This window comes from Pipistrellus kuhlii, unplaced genomic scaffold (genome assembly GCF_014108245.1).
Source record: "Pipistrellus kuhlii isolate mPipKuh1 unplaced genomic scaffold, mPipKuh1.p scaffold_m20_p_4, whole genome shotgun sequence".
In the NCBI taxonomy this organism is placed as follows: Eukaryota; Metazoa; Chordata; class Mammalia; order Chiroptera; family Vespertilionidae; genus Pipistrellus; species Pipistrellus kuhlii.
In genome coordinates, this window is record NW_023425540.1 from 5,135,573 (window position 1) to 5,158,242 (window position 22,670).

Sequence of the window (22,670 nt, forward strand, 5' to 3'; positions counted from 1 at the left end):
CGGGACCCCCCACCCTGGAGGGGGTGAGTCCAGCCTGAAAATGGCCCTCAGCCCCACACCCAGGCTGGCCAGGCACCCCAGCAGGACCCCCACCCTGATTCAGGATACCCTTCAGGGCAAATCAGCCGACCCCCAACCATGCACCAGGCCTCAGTCTATACTAATAAAAGGGTAATATGGTATTATAATTAGACCAGGAGACCTTCCGGACGTTCTTCTGGACAAAGCCATGGTGGCGGCCGAGGTAGAGGTGGTTAGAGGCCAAGAGGGGAGGACAGTTGCAGGTGATCAGGCCAGGATAGGACAGCAGTTGTGGGTAATCAGGCTGGTGGGGGGCAGGGCTGTTGGGGTTAAGCAGACCAGCAGGGGGGCCAGTTGGGGGTGAGCAGGCTGTCAATGGGGGTCAGTTGGAGGTGATTAGGACAGAGGAGGGGGCAGTTTGGAGTGAGCAGGCCAGCAGGGGGGCAGTTGGGGGGTGAGCAGGCTGGCAGGGAAGGCAGTTGGGGGTGAGCATGGGGGGGCAGTTGGAGGTGAGCAGGCCGGCAGGCAGAGTGCTTAGGGGAAATCAGTAGGCAGGTGAGTGGTTAGAAGCCAGCAGTCCCGGATTATGAGAGGGATGTCCCACTTCCAGTTTAGGCGTGATCCCTGTAAACCTGCAGTAGGACATCCTTCGAGGGGGTCCCATGTTGGAGAGGGTGCAGGTTGGGCTGAGGAACACCTCCCCCTTCCCGCTGTGCACCAATTTTGTGCACTGGGCCATTAGTCTATATATATAAAACCCTAAGAGACCATTACAACCGAACAACCAGGATCACTGGAACAGCCAGAGCAACTGGAAGGATTGGAACTAACGGCTCCACCAGTCACTATGATGAGCACTGATCACCAGAAGGCAGACGCTCAACACAGGAGCTACTCCCTGGTAGTCAGTGCGCTCCCACAGTGGGAGCACTGCTCAGCTGACCAACCCATCCCAGTGGTCCACCAGCCTGGCGGCAGCCCCTCACTCCCTCAGTAGTCTGGCAGGTCCAATCTCCAGAGAACAGGCCAGGCACCAACGGGACCAGCACTGCTGGCACAATCCCTGCAGTGCAGCTGGCCTCTTAGAAATCAGCATTGGGCATTGCAGCCACTTCTCCTTCATAGATGTTCCTCAAGGAAGAAAGGATATAAAAGTGGCCACCAGGTGGCTCCTGACAAATGGTGTGAACATTAGAGGGAGGGATCTGGATACTGGGCCAGCAAGGGCATCCCGCTGCTCGCCTGGATGGCCAATGGTATCCCGCACTCCCAACCCCCGAACCTCACCTGTGTTCAAATTCGTGCACCAGGCCGATAGTTTGAAATAAAAGCCGACTTAGTTGTGGACATTTGCTGGTTATCTCCTTGTTTCTCATCCTTCATATCCAAGCAAGGGAAGACTGAAGAGTACAACATTCTAATTAATAAGTGCCCTTTGGTACTGCTTAACTTTGGGTGTATTGTTTTTCATTATTAAGGGAAAAATGTTAAAGATTATCTCAGGCTATTGAAGATGGTAGCAGGTGAGAACCAGACTCTTCATATAATTCATTTACTTCCCGTTGTATTCCCTATTGTAGAGTTTGATGATCAGAGGAAAGAGATTAAATTTCCTTGGGTAACTTTTGTCTTTCCAAAGAAAACAATTCTACAAACCTAATATAATTGACATTTTCTCATGATTTTGGTAGGAAGTCTCTGACCAAAACTCCAGTGTGGGAAGTTCAGAAATAAACAAAGAGCTGAATTTATGGTTTAAAGCATTCAAAATAAAAACTAAAATTACGTGGAGATGTGAAGTATAGCATGGGAAATATGGTAAATAATATCGTCATAACTATGTATGGTGCCAGGTTAGGTATTTGAAATATCAAGGGAACACTTTGTAAAGTACACGATTGTTTAACCACTGTGCTGTACACCTGAAATTAAAGTAATATAATAATGAATGTAAAATATAATTGAAAAAAAGTGAAATTACATCAAATCTTACCTTTGAACACTTTTTTACTTATCACTTTCCATATCTTTCTACATAGTCCAATCCAGGTTAAAACTCTAATCACGTGCTAATTTTATTTAGCATATTTGTTAATATTTTTCAAGATTTGCACATTTTTTATCATTACTTGTATTGGGTTTATTTTATATTATGTTGATATACAGTAATTCACTTATTTTTCCAGTGTTGGGTATTTAGGGTGATATTTTTTTGCTTTTAGTGATAACAGTAAGTTACATTTTCATGACTGTTAATTTTCAACCTTTTTAATAACTGACAAATTTTGAAGTTTTAACTGTTGGAAATTTATTTTTATCTTTTCAGAAGCAAGAGAAAAAGAGGAAGAAATGAACAAAGAGAAAGAATTAAGAAGGCAAAATGAAGATATTGAACCAACATCTTCAGGCTCAAATGTGGTCAGGAATTCCTCTAAATCATCTTCTAGGTACTTGACTTTCTCAAAAGGATTCTATTAAACTGTCATTTTCTAGATATTCATAACACAAGTTAGGCAAAGTTCCTGATACTAAAAGCTTGCATAATTTCTCCTGCTTTAGGCAATAGTATAGTATGGTATATCCCTAGGATCATGAGAGGGTCCTGTGTCACACTGAGTCAGTTGAGGTTTTCTGAAGTTTTCCAGTTGCAGTGTTGAAATCTGTGCCTTTTTTTTTTTTTTTTTTTTTTTTTGTAATCCTCACCAGAGGACAATTTTTCCATTGATTTTTAGAGAGAGAGGAAGAGAGAGAGAGAGAGAGAGAGAGAGAGAGAGAGAGAGAGAGGTATGGAGAGAAAGAGAGAGACATGTGAGAGTGTGAGAGAGAAACATGAATCATTGCCTCTGGTATGTGTCTAGACCAGGAATCGAACCCACAACCTTTTGGTGTAAGGACAATGCTCCAACCAACCGAGACACACAGGCCAGGGCTGTGCTTTTATGATTTGTTTAAGAAATGAGTTCTTAACTCTATAATTATTTCTGGTATTTTCTTCTAAAGTTTTAAAGTTTTATTTTTCATATTTAAGTCTTATTAATATAAAATTGTGGATAATCTGAAGTTGTCATCCAGTTCTTATTTTTTCCTTCACATGGATAATCAATTTTGCCAGCCTATTTATTTTTAGTGTTTAAAATTTTTTTGTTTAGTAGACTTTATTTATAAGTGCAGTTTTAGATTCATAGCAAAATAGAGCAGAAGGTATGGAGATTTTTCCATCTGCCTCCTGCCCCCATACACTTATAGGCTTCCCCATTAGGAACATCCCCCACCGAAGTGACACATTTGTGACAGTTGATGAACCTACACTAACATATCAATATCATCATCACTCAGAATTCATAGTTTCCATGAGGGTTCACCTTTGGTGTTGTACATTCTATGGTTTGGACAAATATATAATGACATGTAGCTCTGCCATTATCGTATCTGTCAGAATGGTTTCACTGCCTTACACCACATGTGTCAAACACAAGGCCCGCGGGCCAAATCTGTCCCGCCAGGCCTTGCAATGTGGCCCGCACCGCGCTGTCATCACTGCACTCCGCTGCGTTTCCATCACAATGACAGTTTATGACTGTTCAGTAAACCATTCGGCCCGCGATTTAGGCTGGATTTTAGATTTTGGCCCCTTCTCTGATTGAGTTCGACACCCCTACCTTACACAGTTACTTGCTTCACCTATTTATTGCTCCCTCCCTGCTGTTAACAATCTCTCATCTTTTCTTTTTTTACTGTTTTCATTGATTTCAGAGAGAGGACGGGAGAGGAAGAGAGAGAGAGAAGCATCAATGATAAATTTGCTCCCTATGTTACTATACATCTTATTTAATGCTTAGCTAAGCTGTCTTTTAAAAAGTCAGCTGAGAAAAAAATTAGGATTTGATTCTTAACTGTCTTTTTAAAAAAGATTTATTTTATTGATTATGATATCACATAATTGTCCTTATCCCCCAATTCCCATCCCAAACTCCTCCCTACATATGCCCCCACCCCCCTGTTGTCCATGGCCACTGGCTAGGCCCATATGCATGCATACAAATCCTTTGGTTGATTTCTCCCTCTTAACCCCCAACCCCCCTGCCTTCCCTCTGAGGTTTGAGAGTCTGATCACTGCTTCTCTTTCTCTGAGTCTGTTTTTGTTCATCAGTTTACGTTGCTCATTATTTCCTCTAGATGTGTGAGATCATGTGGTCCAAGAAATATCTTAACTGTCTCTGTCTTTTCATCTAATACGTATTGTTTCTCAGGCTATGGTTCATATATATATATTTCATTGATTTCAGAGAGGAAGCGAGAGGGAGAGAGAGAAAAAAAACCCACATTAATGATGAGAGACTATCATTGATTGGCTGCCTCCTGCGTGTCCCACACTCAGGATCGAGCCCACAAGCCAGGCAGGTGCTCTGACCTGGAATTGAACTGAAACCCCCTGGTTCAGAGGTCAGTGCTCAACTGAGCCACACCGGCCAGGCTCTGGTTCCTATTTGGTACCACATAGAGTCAAAGGCATTTTTAAACATGGGATGTATTCTGTTTTCTGTCAGGACATTTTTGGACATAATTTCATGGACTTTGAAAATATGTTAAAGATTATTTATTTTCTTGGCTTGTTTACATCAGAAGCAAAAAGGCAGAAATGGAGTTAGAGGCTGCATAGAGAAGCTGATGCTTTCCATCCAGTTTCGTGTGGGTATTAGGCCTGCATATTCAGCCATGAAATCAGCATGGGTCCATGCAGTTCTCAGTTCCGTGCTTTCTTCTGAACTAGTTAACTCAGTTAAAGCATGGATGCTAAGGATTAGCATTTCAGTTTAGTGTTCTCTATGGTTTAAATAATTTTGCATTGAGAAAATCTGACTTCTGAACCAGTACAACTGGAAAACTGATTTAATCGCAAGGGAGAAAATTGGGGAGAGTGAATGTTTTATATAATACAAATTTGTTCAGTCCCCCAACCATTGCTTATTTGTTGAATATCTTGTGGCTTACGCACTGCTTCAGGCACTGGGGATACAGCAGCTAGCAAGTCAGATGGAACTCTGCGCTCATTGTGTGGGTACTTGAAGGGATGGATAACAGATATAAACAATAAATAAACACTCAAATGAGATAACTTAGCATGCAGGTAATTAAGATAATCAAAGTAAGGCAAATGAGGTAATAGTGAGTGACAGGGAGAGTTTGGAAGTTTAGAAGCCCTCTTTGCAGAGGCAATGTTTGAGGAGACCTCGCTGAAGAGAAAGGCGGTGTGCAGTCAGTGCCAAGAGGGAACTGCCAGGCAGAGACCCTCGTGCTGACCAGGCTTACCTGCTCCCTTAGGAAGAAGCCTGCGGGCCCGGAGCTTTGCAAGAACAAAGGAAAACTCTCTATAGAGGTTTGCTAGCTCCTACCTTTGCATAAGGATAGCCACATGTGAGATGTATTCCTTTCAATATTGAACCTGGGTACAAATAAATGGAAAAACCCGATTTGTCCTTTAATGATTACGTCAGACATCATTTGGGTGCTAGAGACTTAGCAGTGAACACAAAGGAGAGACATTTTTGTTTTCACGGAGCTTACATACTGGGAATACTTTCTTAGAAGGCAGTGACACTTTTGAGTCCTATAAAATATTTGACAGTTTAATTGATACAATTATGAATGCAGTTCTCAACCCTTTGGGATAGGGTACGCGGTGGGGAGATGGTGGATGGTGGTGGCTTCCAGAATGCTTAGAGGTGTTTGATAAAAACCTTATTGAGAGTTCTCTGATGTGCTGGGTAGAAAAACAATAGAGAATCAATATGGTACTTCCCAGAATGAGAATATTTTTAGGATCCCCAAATGCTACATTTAGCATTTTAACAACTCAGCAAACTTGGATTAGAACGGAGAAATAATTTGTATTTTAGAAAATATATTGAAATATTCTTGGAATAATATGAATTTTCTTACATGACTGGCTTTATCCACCTTTGTGGCTAACAGTGATTGGCTTCAAATATAGTAAAGAGTGATTTTTTCTTGTGGATGTAGTACCTTGCAGTTTTCTTAGACATCCCGATAGTTCTGCTGGCCCTTTGTGAGGAACCACGGTCTACTGGGCCGCTAATGTATAACTGATACAGCCTTTATTTCTGACTTTATGTTTATGTAATCTTAAGTAGATAAAATAAGTTTTTTAGTATGTTCTTAAGATGAAAACAATTTGAACACTCAGTTGCTAAGGTTGAGTCGGGGTTTCCTGAGAAATGTTGCCACAGTTGCAGAGAGTTCTCTTTTTGTATTTTCAGTGATACAAGCAGTAGTGAAAGCGAAGAGAGTTCTGACTCCTCTGATGAGGAGCTGATCGGCCCTCCTGTACCCCCTACAATGGCGGAAGACCCCGGTGATCGGATGGAGGAAGCTATTGGTCGTTTACCTCCACCTCTTCACGAGGAAGAGGAGGATAGTGATGATGATGATGATGGTGCTTCAGAAGAGGAGGAAGTAAGTATTTAAGAATTCAGTGGTATAGTGTCTTTAGAGTAATGTAGATATCAATTCCCTGCTAGACTGTTACCTGTTATTCGTAAGTGAGAGCAAATTAAAAAGAAAAAAATCTGAGTTACTGAAAGCCCTCGTTGAAAGACTGTAAAGGATGTACTTCTGGAATAAAGAAACAGCATTCAAAAATAATAAATGGAGGGCCAGAAGCAATGTGTTAAAAAAGAAATTGTAAATAATGGTAATGAGGATTTAAAAGCAAAATGGGTCTAAAACTGTTCTGGAAAATGATGTGGAAGATAGGATAGTAGAATCAGTTCATTTTGAAGACCTTGTATTATTTGGAGGAGACTAGAGATATTAATTAACTTCAAGCAATATTAGTTTAAGTCAAGCATGTAAATTGTAGTTTTAAAAATAACTTCAAAGAACATAAATAAATTGTGTAGCCTCAAAAATAGTAAAAGGAAAAAACATAAAGGAAACCATTGGGAACAGAAAATGGAAGACAGAAAGGTGTTGGGAACAGGGAAAATTTGCTGAAATGAAGGCCTAAATCTCTACAAGTGCATGATATGGTGGTGAAATGTCATGTGATTAGTGTATGGCTGAGTTTGCTTACTAGGGGCAAGTGGGCATAAAATTCAGAGAGCAGTACATAAGACGTACTTTCTGGAGGAGCTGGAATTTGAGCCTTGTAGAGAGTGACATTTTGGTAGACATGGTGGGGGTAGGTCACATCCTGTCTACATAGAGTGAATGGCAGGAACAAAGGCACAGTGTACAAGAATAGATTCAAGGCGATGGGAAAATTCAAGTTGTCTAGAATAGAAAGTTGATAAATAAAAAGACCAGACCTTTGACATGGAACTGATGTGTGATTAAACCTAAAATGCAGCTATGCAGAGAAGTAAAAACATTTCTTAGTATGGGGTTCAGAAACCCATTTATAAGCTTTAGCTTTTCATGGCACTAATGAATGTCTGTCAGGAGATTAACAGCTTGCTTGGTTGTTTTTATAAGATTATTTGCATTGATTCTTTATGGAAATAAATCAGTCTTTTTTATGATGTCTTTTATTATAAACACTAGAGGCCCGGTACATGAAAATTTATGCCCGGTGCATGAAAATTTATGCCGTCCGGGAGTTCCTTAGCCTGGCCTGTGCCCTCTTGCAGTCTGGGACCCTTCGGGAGATGTCTGGCTGACGGCTTAGGCCCACTTTCCAGGGGATTGGTCCTTAACTGGCAGTCTGGCAGCCTGGGAGCCTTCAGGGGATGTCCACCTGCCGGCTTATTCGGACATCCTTAGCATTGCTGTGGAGGTGGGAGAGGTTCCTACCGCCGCTGCTACGCTGGCCAGCCATGAGCCGTCTTCTAGCTGAGCAGTCTCCCACTTTGGCAGTGCGCTGATAAATTAATATGCAAGTCAAAGCAAGGCTGTTGGTGATGTGTGCCGACAGTAGCCTCAGTTTTTTTTTAATTTTTTTAATTTTTAAATTTTTATTATTTTTTTAGCCTCAGTTTTAAAGTGTGCACTAATGGGTAATGCAGAGCTTATTAGTATTGTTTGTGGGTTAACTCTGAAGCTTCAGAAGGGAGAGAAAACAAGACTGGGAGATTCCTTATTTATTTTCTAGTTCTCATTCAGACATGCCACAGCCAGCATTTCCCAAGCTGGCGGACACAGTGGGTGAAGCATATAGCTTGGGAGTTTGAATGCTGTGAGTGTGGCGTTGCAGTGGTCTTCCTAGATGTGGATAAATTATGTGGCCTTGAATGGAGGCCTTCAGTTTTCAGATTTTGTGGTTTGATAGTAGATGAGGTGCACCATTAGGTGGTTTTTTAGGTTCTGAGTGAGAACACAAGTTTTCCGCTGTGTTGTATTTACTCTTTGGGATATTGGCAACTGGCTACCTCCAACAATAATAGAGTGAGGATCATAGGCAAAGAAAATCTGCTCTTTATTGTCTTCAGTGTAAATGTTGTGGGATCTAGGCAAATTAGCATGATTAATTTTGGTAATTTACAGTATTTGGCCTATGTCTCAACATTGAGGTTAAGTCTTTCTGGGTTTTGACAGAATCTTGTTTTTGTGGTTGGTTGGACTTAGGGTGTAATAATTTTTTTCTTGTTTAAAAATTTAAAAAAAAATTGATTTCAGAAAGGGAGAGGGAGAGAGATGAAACATCAATGATGAGAGAGAATCATTGATTGGCTGCCTCCTGACACTCCCCATTGGGGATTGAGCCTGCAACCCAGGCATGTGCCCTTGGCTGGAATCTAATTTGGGACCCTTCAGTCCGCAGGCTGACTCTCTGTCCACTGAGCCAAGCCGGTTAGCGTGGATTCTTTCTTTCTTTCTTTCTTTCTTTCTTTCTTTCTTTCTTTCTTTCTTTCTTTCTTTCTTTCTTTCTTTCTTTCTTTCTTTCTTTTTTTTTTTTTAAATATGATTTTATTGATTTCAGAGAGAGGAAAGAAGACGGAGAGAGAAAGAGAGAAAAACATCACTGATGAGAGAGAATTATTGATCAGCTGCCTCCCGCACTCCCCCTATTAGGAATGTAGCCCCAAACCCAGGCATATGCCCTGACCAGGAATCAAACCTTGACCTCCTGGTTCATAGGTGAACACTCAGTCACTGAGTCAGGCTGGCTGGGCTCATACTTGGATTTTCACCATCAGATTTCTGCCTTTTATTTCCTGCCGTGCTTTCAGCTTTTTCCTTTCTGCTTGTCTTTGGCTCTGAGCTCACCAGATGAGATTTCATGCTAAAATCTTCCTTTAACTTAGTTTTCCTTTCCCGCTATACAATTTCCTTTCTCTTTATCACTAAATGTCTCAAAAGCAGCATCTATAGGATGTCCCCAAAATGTATACACACTTTGAATAGTTACAAAGGCAGTGCTTATTAAAATACATTACATTTTCAGAATGTTCAAGTGCGTATACATTTTTGGGGGATACCCTCTATGCTTGCCACCTCTGCTTTATCACCACAATCTTCTTCTTAAATCTTTGTTGTATTGTCTGTCCTTACCACACTTCACTGGAACTCTTCTCACAGAGATTTCCAGTGACAGACTCCAGATCCCCAAACCCAAAGACCCCTCCCGATCCTCATTCTGCTCCTCTGCAGTCTTGGACAATGGTGACTTCTCCTTCCTCGAAACTCTTCCTTTGGCATATTGGTCTGCTGCCTGTCTCTTTGTTTATTCAGCTGATATTTATTGAATACTTCTTATGAGTTGGGTATTTCCCAGGTGTTGAGGACAGAGCAGTGAGTGCAGCAGGCAACCCCCTGCTCTGATAGTGCCTACCTTTCTGCTGTTCTCTCTTCCTTCTTCCTGGCCCTCATGCTTCTCCAGCCATGAGCGTCCCCAGAGGACGTGTTCTTGCTTACCTTACCATTTCACGTTTGTCCCCAGGTGAGTTTCTTTCAGCTTCTGGTCCTCATGACTCCTGTTCACTCAGAGCAGCTGAAGGATTGCCCCATCTCATTTGAATTTCAGGTCCAGCTTTCTAACCCCTCCTGAAGCAGGTCCACATAGTATTCTAAATTCAACATCTAAGGTCCAACTTTCATTTTCTACCACTTAGCTTGTCCCTTTGCCTCTGGGATCTTTCATTCCAACCCCCTTTTCCTCACTGCTTCACGATTAAACTATTTGTAACTAGTGCTAAATAACCGCACTCATTCCCTAACTGAGTGAAAAGAAATCACCACAGCAGCCAGGATTCCCTCTGGGGATTCCGGAGTATAATTTGATTATCCTCTTGCTCAGAAACTTGCAAAGCACTGAGACATTCTACCGAGTAGGAAAGCCGCCAAGTTCACATACTTGAGTGGCTAAATATTTCAGCAAGTATTATTGAAATTAATGGAAAAATATTTTTTAAGATAACTTTTTTTTTTTAATTTTTATTTTTTTAAACCCAGTGGTTCTTAGTGTGATTGTAAGAACCACCTTTGGTAAGGAAGAAATAAGCCTGCTTAGGCTGTGTAATCTGGAAACGGACTCAGTAGCTCTGGGCCGGACCCTGCCCCAGCACTGCAGTCTGTGCTGTAGCAGAGGCTCTGCAGGTAAGCCATTCCCCAGTCAGTCTGTGGTCGCACCTCTTCCCAAGAAAATGACTTAAAAAGGGTGACCAGAGAGTTTCCAGCCGGACAGCTAATAGAGAAGGTGCATCTTACATTGTCTCACTGGATGGGAATGAGCTCTTTATTGAAGCAAGTTGTACTGGAAACAAAATAAGCCGTGTTTCCTCAATTGAGTTGATGTTATCATTTTTAAAAGGTGTTTTACCTGCTCGCTGCTCTCTCTTAGTGTTTTCCACAACTTACATATAATTTGTCCCCATTTAGCACTGCCTCTATCAGGTATTCAGAACATATTTTTCAAGGATATGCCTAACATTTCATCAGTATAGGCTAACTACTAAATAGAAGGTCTGATTTGTAAATGTATCTGACCTCCCCAATTCCTATTTGCCCATTAATTTTCTCCGAGAAAGGAGTCTGCTAGTTTTGAGTACATACTGATAAAAAATTTAATGTTTCCTCCTCATTCCTCCAGGTTCTGCTTGTTAAAATTCTGTTCAGCCTTTAGGGGCCTTTTCAAATGTGGTTTCCTCCAGGCAGCCTCTCCAGTTGCCAGCTGCATGTTACTTCTCAGGCCTGTCTCTGCCTTCCATAGCAAACTTAAACCATGGTCCTTGTTCAGTCATTACTTGTGTGCTTGTCTTAACTCCTCTGTCTCCCCTTTGCAGTCATATGTGATGACCTCAAACATAGGGACTTGGTCCCACCGGGTTTGGCTCAGTGGATAGAGTGTCGGCTTGCAGACTAAAGGGTCCTGGGTTCTATTCCAGTAGAGGGCATATACCCTGGTTGCGGGCTCCATCCCCAGTAGGGGGTGTGCAGGAGGCAGCTGACCAATGATTCTCTCTCATCATTGATGCTTCTATCTCTTTCTCCCTCTCCTCCCTTCCCCTCTGTCTAAAAAAAAAAAAAAGAAGAAGAAAGTATAGGGACTTGTATATAAATGATAAAATAACTTTGAAAAACTCTTACGACCTCTAGTGCAGTGTCTTTTATATAGTACATACAGAGTAAATATTTGTCAAGTGGAATGGAGCATATTTGGTTTTTATAATTGAAAAGTTTATTTTATGGCTTTTGAGAGTGTTTTCTCTTTGTGACATATTAATCTCCGGTTTTAAAATGGAAAATGGAAGTAGGATGGAAGTGTGAACAGAGGAAATGTGAGCATAGAAATGTAACCAGACACCAAGTTCTATAAGAACCATTATGTGTGCCTTACCGTAAGTTTACGCTTTCATTATATAGTAGTTTAATAATTATCAGAGCTGCCTCACAGTCCAATTACATTATTTAGTTAATTTAATTGTTTGAAGTATAACTGCTTATGAACCTACCTGCCAAATGAGACCAAAAATAGTTGTAGTTTTCTCTTCTTTAAACAGCCTCACAAAAATTTTTGTTTTTTATTGAGAAAAATGTGATGATTTTTTTAAAATATATTTTTTATTGATTTTTTAGAGAGAGGAGGAGAGAGGGATAGAGAGCTAGAAACGTCAATGAGAGAGAAACATAGACCAGCTGCCTCTTGCACACCCCCTACCGGGGATGCGCCCGCAACCAATGTACATGCCCTTGACCGGAATCGAACCCAGGACCCTTCAGTCCGCAGACCGACGCTCTACCACTGAGCCAAACCGGTTTCGGCAAATGTGATGGTTTTTATTGAGATGTAATTTAAATGCAATGTATACAGAACTTTAAGGTTTCAGTTTGATGAGTTTTTGACAATTATATGCACAAGATATAGGACATTTTCATCACATAAAAATAGTTCTTTATGCTCCCTCCCAGTAGCATGACTTTTTAAAAAACAGAACATGATTATATTTCATACTCGTTTGATATAACCAAAAAATAAATCACTAGAGTAAAATAGTAACAAAAAACATGGTATTTAATTTGCAATGCATGAGAAATGGTTAACATCTTAGTCATAAACAAGCTCTTAAAAACCAGTAATGGAGACACTATAATGGAAAGAAACTGGAAAAAAATAAAATGAAATAATACAAGTGATGATTAACCATTAAGCATGTACGATGATTTTGTTGAGCAGTGATGAAGAATAATTTCTCTGCAGTATCACAGTGAGCAGAATAGTAACATAACTTTTTAAACATGAGTTTTTTAAAAAACAATATATTTTATTGATTTTTTACAGAGAGGAAGGGAGAGTGATAGAGAGTTAGTAACATCGATGAGAGAGAAACATCGACCAGCTGCCTCCTGCACACTCCCCACCAGGATGTGCCCGCAACCAAGGTACATGCCCTTGACTGGAATCGAACCTGGGACCCTGTAGGCTGACGCTCTATCCACTGAGCCAAACTAGTTTCAGCTGAACATGAGTTTTTGATAGCACTAGAATTGGGAGGAAAAGATCAGTTTTCTAAGAGAACATAATTAGTAGGTACATTAAGAATTGTACTGCTTGAGTATGATTATTATGTTTTATTTTTGTTTATTTATTGATGAGAGATACAGAGAGAGACACAGAGAAAAAAATCAATTTGTAGTTTCAATTATTTATGCATTCATTGGTTGATTCTTATATGTGCTCTGACTTGGGATGGAATCTCCAACCATGATGTGTTGGGATGATGCTCTAACCAAATGAGCTATGCAGCTAGGGCCTTATTTTTGTGTGTGTGTGTGTGTGTGTGTGTGTGTGTGTGTGTGTGTGTTTTAATATGCTTTTGACTTCAGTTGTTGGTTAGTTGGACTAGTGTTACTGCTGAGGTCCTTGGATTAGAAATTTTAATATTGTATATGGTGATTTCTTTTGATGACAGACTTGCTTTTCACTCATTCTTACTTTATTCCAATTTATTTACATACAATAATATTAATAAAATTGTTCTTTCAAATATAATACAAATGAAAATCATATTCAAATCTTCATTGAACTTTGTCAAACTGCACTATTAAATAACTTGAAGTATTTAATATTTGAAGGTTTATTATTTTTTCTCTGAATTTAATGAGTGAATAAAAATTTAAGTGGGTAGAGTCAGAGAAAAGAGGTGAAAAATCATTGTTAAGTCATATTTATTCTGCTTAAGTCTGTCTTTTTTTTTCAAGTTAGAGAAATTTATAACTTATAATTAAATGGAGACTTGGGGATTATTGAGGATTTTCCTTGCTATCCTGTTTCACAGAACTACAGAAAATTGAAAGTTGAATTTTTATGACTGTAACTAAAGACTAAATGTAACAGTGACTTTTTAGTTGTGGGCACCTGTTTTCCATGAACTTTCTCTGACTCCCTGGCTGGCACGTTCTGCGGTGGGGAGTCCAAGTTCAGGCCACCACTGCACTTATGTGACTTCTGGCCTGAGGCTCCTCCTCCCTTTGGCCTTGGTCATGGCCAACCACCTGGATCAGTCAGTCTCTCTCCCTCAGGCGTGGGAAGGTAATAGAGTAAAAAGTGGGGAAAAACTCCTCTCTTCTTAGTTCCCAGGAGTTGATATGAGAATGAGAATATTCATGTCAACACTAAACATAGGAATAGACCCATGCTAAGTACTCTAAATTGCTGGGTTTTATCATTGTTTTCATCATCATTACCAGTATTTGATTAATGACCAATTTTAATTTAACTATATCTTGCTGGAAAGAAAAAAAATTAAAAACATTGTGATTTTAACTTCAGAGAAAATCAATGTTCTTTAAAACAAAGAAACTTAATTACATGTGCAAGATTCTGTCAGCAGAGGATGCTAGAAGCTCTATTCCAAAATCCAGTGTGTATTCCTTACCATTTTCAAATTGATTATGTGTGAAGGTATTCATTCTTTACTATGGGCACTAGGGGGCAGTAGAGGCATTTTAGCTTTGTCAGTAATCCACTTTTTTCAACTGTCTCCTGTATACAGTGGAAGAAAAAAAAAAAATCTTAGAACAAATTGGAATAAGTGATGTTTAGGTTGCAATTAATGCTGGAATAATTACTGGGGGGAAAAGAAGAAAGCAGAAATTTTTTTTATATTCTTTGATGGCTTGATAGTAACATAAAGATATTTCTAGGTGTTTGCTTTTTTTTCATTTTTGCTTTTGTTTTTCAGCTTTTTAGATCAGTATAATAGATTACTGTATAGAATGAGGCTTAATGGCAGTAATATTAAGGATAGCCTCTTTATAATTTAAGATTTAAGTCTATGAGGTACTTAAGAGGTTTATTTCTCTGATCACCAGAGTACGGTAATCCAGTCTTTCAAAAACACGTACCAGCTCTTGGTACTTCCCTTGTCATGTTTCTGTCATTAAAACCCTCCCGTTTCTTCCAGTCACGCTATTAAGAAATCAAAGTTTCTTGCCTTGACCTCTAAAGTCCTACATGACTTGGCTCTTCAGATTTCTCTGACTTCAATCCCTTCCACTCTGTGTCCTGCTCACTCTTCTCTGCCCAAAACGACCTTTCTGTTTTAACATCTCTGCTTGTAACCTCTGAGAGCCTTTCTTTCTCTTTTAAAAAAAACACGCCACATTTAAAAAAATTAATTTCAGAGAGGACGAGAGAGAAGTATCAATGATGAGAGAGAATCATTGATAGCTGCCTCCTGCATGCCCACCCTGGGAACCGACGCGGCAGCTTTTTGGTGCACAGTAAGAGGTCCTACGAACTGAGCCACGCCAGGGGGCATTCTCCTAAAAGTTTATTCACTTTGGAGAAGTGCCTCGCCCCTGGTAGGCATGTATGTGCTGTTACTGTTATTATTTATATCCAGTAGCCGGAAGGAAATAGAGGCTCTAAGAAGAAGGGGTTTTTCATTCTTGCCACTAGTCAGAGACAGAATCCCAATTCTTGCCTGTCTCTTTAACGAGTATGAGTTGCTTTTGAGTAGCTGCTGAATGAAGGGTGTGTGAATTGGAAGAATACCCCATGTTACTTGTCAGTTTTGGAAACTTGGATTATAGAGTAAGAGTTTTGCTAAGTGATATTCACATCCAGTAGTTTTCAGTGGAATATCATTTTTTAGGTTATGGACAGTATCTTAAGGTGTTTCTACAGTGTAGCTCATCGGTAGTACCACCCTGTAATCAGGCTGTGCACTTGTGTTGCAGTGAAGTGACAACCTCAGAAAGCCTTTGTTCCCTCACTTTCATGTGCATGCAGGTACACCCCTGGGGACATGTGAGAAAGCAGATTCAGATTGAGAAGGTCTGGGAGAGGCTTGAGATTCAGAACTTCCTACAGGTTCCTGGGTGATGTCCCTAGCGCTGCTCCTTTGACTGCACTTTGAGTTGCAGGGCATTCGAGTAAATTGTTAGCTCCTAGGAGAACTCTGGAGATAGCAAGCTGAGAGACTTGTATTAATCTTTACTCAACTATTAAAAGGCGCTCTGTTTCCCAAATGAAATATTCTAACCACTATTTTTTCTTTGTAGACAGGGGCTAAGGACTTCAGGCTTTGAAGGGATAAGTTGGGAAGATAGAGAATGTATAAAACTTTGCCACCAACACCATAGAGTTGGGGATTTTTTTTTTTAGGAATAGGACAAATGGTAACACTCAGGCACCCAGTCTGAGAGGTGAAATTCTCCCTCTTCCTTTATAGTTGTAAAAGGTACAAAAGAAAGCATTCTCTTTAGGTGGGGATGAAGGAGGGGAGGGAGAACTGTCATTGTAGGGATCCTAAAGAGCCAGAATGTTCCTCCTTAATTCTGTTATTGCCAGCCACCCCCCTTTCCTGGCAAACCCAACTCCTGTGTTCTTTCATTCCTACCTGGAATGGTTAATGCTTTGGGTGGGCTATTATGTACATTAATAAGTAATGATTGAACAATAAATGTCACAGCAAATTATGTACATTATGTACATAATTATGTACATAAATGTCACAGCAAATCATAGGAATATTGCTAGGTGCTTTAGAGATTAGTATGTTATAAGAAAAGTTGATGTGCTTTTAATTATATATGAAACTTTGTTTTTTAATGATATTGTATTTATTTTCCTGCTTTATTAAGGTATAATTTACAAATAAAAATTGCATGTATTTAAGTTATAAAATGTGATGGACTGATATATGTGCAGCTTGTAAAATATTCACTGCAATCAAGTTAATTAACATATTCATCACCTCACTAGTTACTTTTGTGTGTGTGTGTGTGTGTGTGTGTGATGAGACCATTCAAGTTCTATTATCTTAGCAAATTTTAAGTACATAATACAGTATTATTAACTACTAGAGGCCCAGTGCACAAAATTTGTGCACGGAGGTGGGGGGGGGGTCCCCCAGCGCAGCCTGCACACTCTCCAATCTGGGACCCATCTCACAATTCAGGACTGTTGGCTCCCAACTGCTTGCCTGCCTGCCTGATTGCCCCTAATCACTTCTGCCTGCCAGCCTGATCATCCCCTAACCACTCCCTTGCCAGCCTGATTGATACCTAACTGCTCCCCTGCCAGCCTGATTACCAGTCTTCTCCGCTCTGGCAGCTCCCTCCGCCCCCACCCTCTAGTGCCCTCCCCCTCATAGCAGGTGTCACACTGCGCCTGCATATGCAAATTAACCCATCATCTTGGTTGGATTAATTTGTATACTCCTAATTGGCTGGTGGGTGTCATGGAGGTATGGTCAATTTGCATATTTCTCTTTTATTAGTGTAGATAAGAACAAACTATTCTTTTTTGAGTTTCCCATCCCTAACACAAGTATAAAAAGTTATTTAACCATGCACTCATAAATCGTATTACTGAGAAATGTTCTCCAAGATTTGTAGCTTACCATATGGCATTGAATAACTTGAAGGTAATTTAGAGGTGATATGGTAATACTATTAATTAAAGGATTGGAACCACTTGTTAGAATTAGATAGGGCCCAGCTGGCATGGCTCAGTGGTTGAGTGTCGACCTATGAACTAGGAGGTCACAGTTCGATTCCTGGTCAGGGCACATGCCTGGGTTGTGGTTTGATACCCAGTGTGGGGTGTGCAGGAGGCAGCCAATCAATGAGTCTCTCTCATCATTGATATTTCTCTCTCTCCTCCCTTTTTAAAAAATAATTATAGAGGAAATTGTCTTTTCTTTCTGCAATATTTAAGACATGGGACTGCACTGGTAACCGTTTTCAAAATAGTTTCTAGGAGAAAGCACTCATTTCAAGCTCTAGGTTGGCTCTAACTCCTAGCCACTTGTGGCAGACCTGTGTGATTAGGTAGACTTTTACTATGGGTTATAGTACACACTATGTATGATGTACAGCGAAACATATATGCCATATATAAAAAATTAAATTGCTTTTTAGACTTACGACATCTGTACCCCAGAAATTTCTGATTTGCAAGTCTTTTAAAAACATTAAAAGGATGTACGTCAGATGGAATTGCTCATGTTATTCCAGATATGTTTGCTATCATTGTTGTTATTGGGTGTAGACCAAAGAGCCTGGGAAATAATCCTGTGGTTGGCATTTAAAGCAAAAGCAAAACAAAAACTGGTATCTTTCTCCCTCTTCCATTATGCCTGTAGCTCTTGTTATGAATTCTGGTAATAAATTACTTAGTTGAAGTCGTGTAGTTTATGATGTCCCATGGCAGGAAAGTCTTGAAAATATTTTACTGTTATAGCAAATTTTGCACTAAGTCATATTTCAAAGAGTCATTAGTAAAAGTTCTGGATAAAGAACAGTCACCATCAAGTGATATGTTACCATAAGATGGATTGCTACTATTTTAGATGATTTAGTTGTGCCAATTATATGGGCTTTTTATGAGTTATGCCCTACATGATTTCCAGTAAAACTTTGATTTTAAATGTAAACAACATTTATTTAAACATTTAATTCACTCCTAATGTAAATAACTAAGTTGTTCTGTGTTCTTGTAAGATTTTTCTTTAAATGTCAGAAATTGTCTATATATAGGCACATTCTGCATTGAAATCAGTGGAATAATTTTCATCCCTCCTTTTGGTGACAGTGTTTCTGTTTCCTGAGTGAGGAGAAAGATATTACTTAAGAACTGAGGCACAGGCCATAATAGGTTCTTCTCTAAGTGAAATCTGATCTGTTTTCAGCCCTCAAACATATATATATGCCAAGTATACTTGTTTGAGGGCTGAAAACAGACACACACACATACATACACACACACACACACACACACACACACACACACACACACACACCCTGTGTAGATTTTGTTACTTATTATAAATTAAGTGCATACCTACTTTAAGGTATGCCAGAGTATCAATGAAAAGCAGACTTTAAATATTTTGGACGATGAGAGGGCCTTATAGTTTCATGCAGTCTAGAGTGTTTTTTAGGTTTATTGTTTCAAGAGCTTTAAGATAAATTCATTATCAGCTCAAAATGACCAATTGTGACTTATCTAGATAAGCAGAAATAAGATATCCTTACACTTTTAATTTCCTGATTTTTTAAGCTTGTATTAAAATGTCAATGATGCGATTTTTAAAAATTATCTTTCCTGTGAATGTGGCATGTTGTAGTACTCATCAATGTCATGGAATTTTTCTTTTTTAGAATCCTGTTCAAAAGATCCCTGATTCTCATGAAATAACGCTAAAGCATGGCACTAAAACAGTAAGTTTAAAAATTTTGATTCTTTTCTCTCAATAACAGGGCTCTTATAGAAAAGTGAACTTAAAAGATAACATGTATATTAAGAATACAATCAACTGATAACACAAACACTATAGACATTAAGAAAAGGTTATTTTTCTGTTCAGCCAAAATAGCCATTGAGTTTCATTTTAGATAGGAACAATTATTATTGTTGTTATTGTTGGCTTTAAAACCTCTTCTTCTTTGATATAAGAACATTACAAGTGAAAGAAAGAAATGAAACTCAAGTACAGTTTTCTTTTTTATGGTGTGGGAAAATTTCCATTACTCTTAGCTTTATTTTTATATCAGTATAAGCCCGAGTTCATTTTTCAGATGAATGTTGAGATAAGAATTGGACATAAAATAATCACTGTATTGTTCTAAGTATATATTACTGAGATGTATATATTATTTTTTATATTAGTATATTTATTTAAAGATTAAGATGAAATAATTTTATCTTATTACCAAACCCATTAAAAAGTGATAGTTGAATGAATGAAATTTGCTTAGGAATTAATCAAAGAATAAAATTATCTTGCTTTCTCTTTATTATTAAGCTACCTTTTTCTAGTTGTCTGACATGTAAAGAAGTACGAAAATACATCTAATAATGAGTGTGAAACATTAATAAATAGAAATAGGCCCAGAAATGACATAAATAATATAATTAATAGACAAGGATATTAACAGTGACATTCTCACTAAATTTTTTTGCTTTTGAAAATACTGTTTTTATAAAAATATTTGTTAAAATGTTATTTTAAATGAAGCAAACAAATAGATATTTTAAAATGCCTTAGTTTTTAATTTCTGCTATGATAAATATTGATAACTAGAGGCCTGATGCACCAAGATCCATGCAAGAATGGGCTTTCTTTCCCCTGGCTGCCAGCACCGCCTTTGCTACAGCCTGGAGCCGCCTTTCTGCCTTTGAGAGCAGAGGCCTGGAGCAGCAGGGGTGGTGTGGAATGCCTGCATATGCAAATTAGCTCATCATCTTTGTTGGGTTAATTTGCATACCCACTCCTGATTGGCTGGTGGGCTTCGTGAAGGTACAGTCAATTTGAGTCTTTCTCTTTTATTAGTGTAGATATGACTCACATAAACATTGCATTTTGGGATCCTCCATAGATGTTAAGAATGTAAAAATCTTAAAACCAGTGTCTGAGAGTTACTGCCTTAAGAAATTATTTCTGGCCGAAACCGGTTTGGCTCAGTGGATAGAGAGTCGGCCTGCAAACTGAAAGGTCCCAGATTCTATTCCAGTCAAGGGCATGTACCTTGGTTGCGGGCACATTCCCAGTGGGGTGTGTGCAGGAGGCAGCTGGTTGATGTTTTTATCTCTCTATCCCTCCCCCTTCTCTCTATAAAAAAATCAATAAAATATATTAAAAAAAAATTATTTCTGCCCTGGCTGATTTAGCTCATTGGATAGAGCATCAACCTGCAGGTCAAGGGTCCTAGTTTCGATTCTATCAAGGGGCATGTACCTTGGTTGCAGGCATATCCCCAGGAAGGGGGTGTACAGGAGGCAGCTGATTGATGTTTCTCATCAATGTTTCAAACTCTCTATCCCTCTCTCTTCCTCTCTGTAAGAAAATAAAAAATATATTTAAAAAAATGATTTCTATCTAATTATTGATATTATATCTACACTAGAGGCCCCAGGCATGATATTCATGCTCTGAGGGCGGGGGTCCCTTAGCCCCGCCTGTGCCCTCTCCGAGTCCAGGAGCCCTTTGGGGATGCAGCCTAAGCTGGCAGTCAGACATCCTTAGTGCTTCCACAGAGGCAGGAGAGGCTCCCACCACCGCTGCTGCACTCACCAGCCTTGAGCCCAGCTCAAGGCTTCTGGCTGAGCAGCTCTAATGCTGTGGGAACACACTGACCACCAGGGGGAAACTCCTGCATTGAGTGTTTGCCCCCTGGTGGTCAGTGCATGTCATAGCAACTAGTCGTTCCACTGTTAGTTCAATTTGCATATTAGCCTTTTATGATATAGGATTATATTAAGTCAGACTTCTGTTATTTTTATTCTGAAATTGTGACAGTATTTTCCCAATATTCATATTTTTAAGTATAAGAAAAATAATTGTAGACAGTTAGTACTTAAAAGGAAACTTTCTTACCATTTATGATTGTCATAATGCTAGGTGGATTTCATAAAAATAATTATTTAAGGTTATATGCTGAGTCATTTAGCGATGTGCACAAGATAATTTCTACTTTGTTGTACTTTGTTAAATAGATTTCTTAAAGTTCCCATTATTACTCATTTTAGTAATTTTTTAAAAATTAAATTTATTGGGATGACATTGGTTGATGTGTTCTTCATTTTGTGCTAAACTAAGATAGTTTAGAATTAAATTATTTATTGAAAACACTGAATTGTTTGTGAGATTTTTACGTACATACTAAAACAACTTAGTTTATCATATGGAATTGCAATGATAGCTAGTCTGGGTACATGGTAGATAAGTTGGACAAAGCTGGCTATTTGAGAAATTATAATATTTTCTTTTTATTATTGTTACTGTTTTAAAAAAATATATTTTATTGATTTCTTACAGAGAGGAAGGGAGAGGGAGAGAGAGTTAGAAACATCAATGAGAGAGAAACATCAATCAGCTGCCTCCTGCACACCCCCTACTGGGTATGTGCCTACAACCGAGGTACATGCCCTTGACGGAATCGAACCTGGGACCCTTGAGTCTACAGGACGATGCTCTATCCACTGAGCCAAACCAGTTAATGTTCTTTTTATTATTGGAAAAGAAATTATACTACTAATTCCAAAATCAAAGAATAAAGGCGGTATTGTCCATTCTCACTTTTCAGAAGTAGCAACTCTTGTTGATCTATATGTCCAATGCCTCGAAGATAAGAGGTGAAGTTAGAGGAAGGAAGTGGGGGTCATAATCCTATATAATAAAAGGGCAATATGCAAATTGACCCTAATAGTGGAACTACCAGGAATGATTGGTTGCTATGACGGGCATTGACCACCAGGGGGAAGACACTCAATTCAGGAGCTGCCCTGTGATGGTCAGTGCACTTCCACAGGGGGAGCGTCGCTTAGCCAGAAGCCATTTCATAGCTGGCCAGCACAACGCAGTGGTGGGAGCCTCTCCTGCCTCCGTAACAGCACTAAGGATGTCCAACTAAGGACTTAGGCCCACTTCCGGAAGGCTTAAGCTATTAGGTGGACATCCCCCAAGGGCTTCCAGGCTGTTAGAGTAATGTCTGACTGCCAGCTTAGGCCCGATCCCCTGGGGAGTGGGCCTAAGTTGGCAGGTGGACATCCCCCAAGGGCTTCTGAGTTGCCAGAGGGATGTGTGACTGCCAACTTAGGTCCAATCTCCCAGGAAGTGGGCCTAAGCCATCAGTTGGACATTTCCTGAGGGATCCCAGACTGCGAGAGAGTGCAGGCCAGTGCCTGAATTTTCGTGCACCGGATCTCTAGTAAGCTATAAGTAACTATCTCCAATGAAATT

General features: G+C 39.6%; 1 protein-coding gene across 1 annotated transcript in view; it reads left to right on the plus strand.

The window, feature by feature from the left end:
• Positions 1–22,670, plus strand: part of WDR70 (WD repeat domain 70) — a 163,590-nt gene that overhangs the window by 8,852 nt on the left and 132,068 nt on the right. The window contains exons 5-7 of the mRNA XM_036410445.2: positions 2,348–2,468; positions 6,300–6,495; positions 19,090–19,149. Coding sequence (XP_036266338.1) covers positions 2,348–2,468; positions 6,300–6,495; positions 19,090–19,149 — 377 coding nt within the window. The remainder of the gene's footprint in view (positions 1–2,347; positions 2,469–6,299; positions 6,496–19,089; positions 19,150–22,670) is intronic.